Source organism: Erythrolamprus reginae, chromosome 1 (genome assembly GCF_031021105.1).
Source record: "Erythrolamprus reginae isolate rEryReg1 chromosome 1, rEryReg1.hap1, whole genome shotgun sequence".
NCBI classification, from domain to species: Eukaryota; Metazoa; Chordata; class Lepidosauria; order Squamata; family Dipsadidae; genus Erythrolamprus; species Erythrolamprus reginae.
Genome location: NC_091950.1, coordinates 143,648,121 through 143,654,978, shown reverse-complemented (window position 1 = coordinate 143,654,978; position 6,858 = coordinate 143,648,121). Strand labels below are relative to the sequence as shown.

General features: G+C 35.2%; 1 protein-coding gene across 1 annotated transcript; it reads left to right on the top strand.

Moving 5' to 3' along the window:
* The first annotated feature begins 230 nt into the window (after positions 1-230).
* On the top strand, positions 231-4,526 carry LOC139165429 (olfactory receptor 5F1-like). The gene is made up of 3 exons (XM_070748631.1): positions 231-915; positions 2,729-3,001; positions 4,300-4,526. The coding sequence occupies exons 1-3, from the start codon at positions 231-233 to the stop codon at positions 4,524-4,526; spliced, it is 1,185 nt and encodes a 394-aa protein (XP_070604732.1).
* The last annotated feature ends 2,332 nt before the right edge of the window (positions 4,527-6,858 follow it).

The window sequence follows — 6,858 nt, the reverse complement described above, 5'->3', positions numbered from 1 at the left end:
AATATAAAGAACAAAATTGTGTGTGTGTGTGTGTGTGTGTGTATTTACATCACTCGGGTTCCCTTAATTTACTGCATATTATTTTATTATCATACTTGACCTCTTCATCAAGTCTTCCAACTTCTGTTTCTTTTTCTAGGAAGTTAAACATTGTTTCTGATCTCATTACTTACTACATTACAAATATTAGAAAAACAGAAGGAAATTGAATGAAATGTTACTGTGATTACATGGGAAATAACACACAGGTGACAGAGTTCATACTCACTGGATTAACAGAGGACTCAAAGTTGCAGCTAATCCTCTTTGGGGCATTTTCTGCTGTTTATACCCTAACCGTGGTAGGAAATCTAAGCATGATTATCTTAATCAGGATCAGTCCATCTCTCCACACACCAATGTACTTTTTCCTTACCAGCTTATCTCTTTTGGATATTTGTTATTCATCATGTGTCACTCCAAAATTCCTATCCAATCTTTTAAAAGAAAAGAAGATTATTTCCTATGAGGGTTGTTTAACTCAGCTTTACTTTTATGCCCTTTTTGCGACCACAGAATGTTATATCCTAGCTGTGATGGCTTATGATCGCTATGTGGCAATCTGCAGTCCTCTACTCTACATGATGATAATGTCCCAAAGGAAGTATGTTCAGCTATTAACAATTTCCTGCATTGCTGGGATTATTAATACTACCATTCACACAATGGCTGCAACTAGACTGTCCTTCTGTGGCCCAAATCTCATTAAGAGTTTTTATTGTGAGGGTCCTCCACTTTTTGCTCTTTCCTGCTCAGATGTCAGTCTCAATTATCTCTTGATATTTGTATTTGTTGGTTTCAATTTATTTACAACAAGCTTCATTGTACTCACTTCCTACGCTTATATCCTGGTCACCATTTTAACCCTGCTGTTCTGTTCGGGTCTGTGAGACCCGAAATCAAGGTTTGAGACCCTGTAAAAAATTTTCCCTGCATATCTGAAACTTGAAATTTCATGACTTTTCATCATTTCAGGGGTTCTCTCTATGAGAATTTTTTTTGGGGGGTGGGAGGTTTCTTTCTTGCTGAAAAAAAACAACTCCCTAATGTTATGTTCCCGGGTCACCCTGACCCGGACCGAAAACTCTTCATTTGCAGTGCTTATGTTTGGTCTTTTTGAAAGCTTTTTTCACTTGGAAAGTAGTCTGAACATTTCTTCACACAATGGAATGAAAATTGAACTGAAAAAATTAATCCTTATTGGTTTATTTTGCCCATAAATGTGCCTCCCCCCCTCGTTTTTGTGAAAGTTTTTTCAATTTATGGATAGTTTTGCTTGCAAAATGCAGTCTATTTTACTGGAGTTGGTGTGGGAATGGTACCTTGAACATTTCTGAATATAAGAAAAATATAAAGGAACTGAAAAAAATGATTCTTACTGGTTTTTTAACATCAGAAATAAGGCCTCCCTCCCCCCCTCGGCTGCTTGCAACCATTTTCACTTTATATTTACGCAGGCTTCAAATCCAAAATATTTTTAATATCTTAGGCATTCATTTACTCAATTTAACAATGCTGATCATCAAAAAAATATTTGTGGGGGTGGGGAAAAATTTTTTTTTCTGGGCAAAAAAAAGTCACGTTTAGTCTGTTCGGGTCATATAGACCCGGACCAAAATGATTTTTTTTAGGTACTTGAATTTGGTATTTTTTTAAACTTTTTCAACTGGAAAACTAGTTTGAACATTTATGAACATAATGATATGAAAATTGAACTGGAAAAATTGAGACTTATATTTTTATTTTGATCAAAAAGCCCCTCCCCCCATCCTTTCTGAATTTCGTGTCAATTTCTATTTTTTAAGGCTACAAATCCCTAAGGAATTTTCCCCCAAAAGGTTTGATATACTAAATTGAACATTTCTGAATATAAGAAAAATATAAATGAACTGAAAAAAATGGTTCTTATTGGTTTATTTTTGCCACAAAAGGGACACCCCCCCCCCCGGCCTTGCTGTGTGCCATTATTGTCACTGTTCATACATATTTGTCTAGAAATATTTGGAATATCCTTTTGAAAATCAACCACATTGTAGCCAGATAACTAATTTTATGAAAGAAATCCATTTTACTAAAAAAAAGTATGTAAATTTGAAATTAACAGCATAAATTTTATATAAATTGAAATAACTTTATATGCAAAATAAACCAATATGCATCAATTTTTCCACTTCAATTTTCATATCATTATGTTCAGAAATGTTCAAGCTACAAATCCCACACCAACTTTAGCAAAATTGAATGTATTCTGCTAGCAAAACTATCCATAAAGTGAAGACTATGTCACAGAAACGGGGGGGGAGGCACATTTATGTGCAAAATAAACCAATAAGGATTAATTTTCTCAGTTCAATTTTCATATCATTGTGTGCAGAAATGTTCAAGCTACCAATCCCACACCAACTTTAGTAAAATAGAATGGATTTTGCAAGCAAAACTATCCATAAATTGAAAAAAACTTTCACAAAAACGGGGGGGGAGGCACATTTATGTGCAAAATAAACCAATAAGGATTAATTTTTTCAGTTCAATTTTCATTCCATTGTGTGCAGAAATGTTCAAACATGTTTCCAGGTGAAAAAAGCTTTCAAAAAGACCAAACATAAGCACTGCAAATGAAGAGTTTTCGGTCCGGGTCAGGGTGACCCGGGAACATAACATTAGGAACTTTTTTCGAACAGCATACAAGGGTTAAAACTCCATTCTGCTGCAAGCCAAAGGAAAGCCTTCTCCACTTGTACATCTCACCTCACGGTCGTCACCATTTTCTATGGATGTTTTATTTTTATGTACATGCGACCAGGCTCTAGACAGAATCTTCTCCTAGACCAAATAGCCTCAGTGTTCTATGTAGTTGTGACCCCCATGCTCAACCCATTAATCTACAGCATGAGGAACCAGGAGGTAAGAGGCGCCTTCAGAAATATCCTAGAAAGGAAATTTCATGTTCAACAAACATCAGGTTTAGAGAAGAAAATATTTTCTTTACCATTGTGTACCAGTAAATATTAAACTACTATGCTGTACAGTTTTCTTGGGGCTCTGGTAATAACTATATATTTACTTTTGACGTCAATAAATAAAATTTTATCTCTAAAGAAGAATTATCCCATTCTTAATAGCTATCATCCCCTAATGGTGGCTGTCAATTAAAAGGGAATGACAAGCTGTGCTTTTTAGCCATTTATAGACCAAAAGGCAGAGACTGTTTAACCAATGCAACTGTTTAACCAATACAAAACTCAGGCCAGGTAATACATTTACATTATATAGCGATTGCAAAATCAACCACCAGTTTTCTTAAATATCGGTTAAGTACAATAACCCAAATAAGATTTATTATTATTATTATTATTATTATTATTATTATTATTATTATTATTATTATTTATTAGATGTGTACGCCACCCCTCTCCGTAGACTTGGGGCGGCTTACAACAGTGAATTGATGTATTGATCTTGTTTTAAATGCATAAATACTGTTTTAATAAATACATTTAATATTGACATTGAAATCATCAATTTTACAACACAGGAAAATCTAGTCCTCTGTGCCAATTTTGTTCACATTATTAATATATATTTTTATTGCGGATGAAATGGAATTGCTGTTTTAATCTCTAAAATATATCTTAATCTGGGGCATTCAAATCCATAGAATTTTCCAAGGCAGTTCATCCTAAATTTCACAGTACATGAGTATGAAAATAGTTTAGTGTATATACTGCTACTTAGATGTAGTTTTCAGAGTATTTCAAAGGCCTTGAAAGTTTGATGAGAACCCACTTTCATAACATGTTCCACAAATTAAATTTGTGCTATATCAAGTGCTTTTCCTATGTTTAATAAGGTTACCAGGTACATTATATATTGTTCAGAATGTACTCTTTAATCTATTTACTAGTTATTTCATATTGCCAGAAGTTTCACAAAGCCAGCATTTAAAGGACAAATTATTGATAGTAATAACTTCAGCAATATCTTTCTCTTTGCCAATGCATGATTTCACCTAATGCTCTCATGTGGATGCCAATCACGAGTGGGAAAGAACTGAGCCCTGAATCACATCACAATGTGATGACTTCTCTCTTTCTCTTACTCCACATCCTCAACCAAGACTGAAATGGCATGGTGCAGGGTGGGATTCAGCCAGTTCACATTGGTTCAGGTGAACTGGATGTTAATTTTAATCTGGTTCACTGAATTGGTTGCCTACCCTGCCTTTCCCAGAGTGTCCATGCAACCCGTTTTGGATGCCAGGTAAATGCAGAGGCTCTGGGAAAGTGAAAAATGGCCCTACCAGAAGTCCAGAAATAAGGCCATTTCTGATCTCAGGGGTGCCTCTGGAGCCCCCGGGGGAAACCATTTTCACCATTCTGGAGGCTCAAGAAAAGCCTCTGGAGCTTGGGAAGGTGAAAAATGGGTCTACCAGAAGTACAGATGGTTCTATTGGAAGTACAGAAATAGGCCCATTTCCAGCCTCCTGAGAGCCTCTGGAGCCCAGGGAGGGAGAAAAATGGGCCTCCTGAAAGTACCAGAAGTCTGGAACGGGCCATTTCTGGGTCTGTTTCCTTCTGGGGGATGCCATTTTTACCTTGCTGGAGATTCAAAGAAAGCCTCTAGAGCTGGGCATGGAGTAGGGGGAATACCACTGCATCACTCCATATCCATCACTGACATTCCTGAGTTGCCATGAGTTACCATGGTTGATGGGAGAGGCTTCTTTGTAATCAGGGTTCATTAATCCGCTTCTCGCTTTTGTATGGTGTCACCCGCTTCTGGCCAGAAATGTTTTAAATAACCAAAGAGAATAAAACTTTTCTGTTCTCTTTGTCTGAACGTCTCTGGAATTTATTTTCTTTTATATATATATATATATATATATATATATATATATATATATATATATATATATTAGTATTTGAAGTAAAGACGTAACAAGACATACAACATTTAACATAGAAAGGAGGCACAATTGCCCCACTCAGCATAGAAGTCTTCTTAATACAGAAAAAAAGAACTAATTATAGTATAGATCAATACAGAAAAGTGAACATATCAATGATATACCTCTATGTATTATATACTATCATAAAAATCTCAAACTTCAATATTTTCCATCGGTTATATAATTGTAATTTATGCTAATTCAAAAAAGAAAAGAAGAAAAAAGAATAAACTTATCTATCAAATATCGCTATGTGGTATATTTCATCTAGTAAATTTAACTATTTATTTTCATAAAAACTCAGCAATCACATTCATATCTCTTGGCTGAGGCTAGTTGTTCAGCAGCTCCCAGTCCCAGTCCTGCAGGCAGAGCCATGTTTTCACAGCCTTTTGGAAGGCCAGGAGGTTGGGGGGAAGTATGAGTCTCTGGCTGTAGTTGCTTCCACAGAGCAGGAGCCGCTACAGAGAAGGCCCTCGCATGATGCCCCACCAATCTGCAATGCTTGGCCATCGGGACCTTATCCAATATATTATCCAACATAGTTGAGTCCAATGATGCCTTCCTGAAAAAGGTAAAGACCACTGTCATCCTAAGTGTAGATGTACTCAGGCTCTTTGCCAAGGAAGTAGTCACCTCTGCTTGGCTTCAGACACATGTGGGCATTGGATTTGGTATTATGTACTGTACTGTTTTTTATTATTGTTGTGAGCCGCCCCGAGTTTGCGGAGAGGGGCGGCATATAAATCCAATAAACCTAAACCTAAACCTAACATGTGATCTCCTGGGAGGCCTTCAACACAGTTTTGTTAATCCTTTGTTCTATTTTTTTCTATTTAAATAATAAAACACATATTTTTGAAAGGCGCACTTTGTCTACATGAGGAACATCATTGTGCAGAAGAAATGTATAATAAAATACTATTAGTAAGTGGACAAAAGTGATTATTTAATGTTGCATTTTCCAATGGTAAATACTTCAAATAATTGTAATTTGTTTTACTGAATCTTCATTGTATAATTAAGACAGAACAGTTTGAAGCACTTCAGGGAGACATTCCCAAAACTATTGTGTTTTTCTCAGTAGAATTCTTTTCTGCAAAGAGAATTTGAGGAAATATTATTGTCTGCAGAATTGTATAAAGTTGTTGAGTTGCTGAAGATTGAAGGAAAATATCTTAATTTCTTCAAAGGAGCAAAAGGATGTTAGTACAAGTTTCAGAAACCTGCAATTAGTAGCTTGAAAAAGATAGATATTATAACATTTGAAAAATGTGATTAACCAGGGAAAAAATAAATGAATCTGATAATAAAAAAGCAACGAAACAACAATTGCATTTTATTGCTTATGAGAGTTTGCTTTAAATTCATGGGATGATAAGTTATTGTTACTTCAAAGAGCATTGAATGGCAAGATCAATTTTGCATGGTAAGCATACAATCTGATTCTCCAGATGTTGTTGTTGTTTTAAAAATAACCACTCTTAATATATCAGAAAATGTAAAAGTTTGGTGAGGAATAAATCTATTCATTTGGCATAGAAGATAAGGTACTTTGAAATGGAACAAAACAAATATTACCTTTATAAAGCTGTAAACGTTTCTTGTAAAATGAAAAGTTTTAGTAATGGATGGTACAAAAAAGCAAGTAAAACTAACAATTAATACATAGCTGGCACTAACATGACAAAATCAAAATTAAAAGGAGATTAAAAAGAGAACTATTACTATTTACTAACAAGTAATCAGTTTCCACAAGTCAAAGTGCATGTGGATCCAGCAATGAACCGATGGACCGATTTACAACAGCTTCTCAAATATCCTGTGAAAGGAAATGTAAGTGCAAGTCATATTTGCTCTGAAATTTGTGT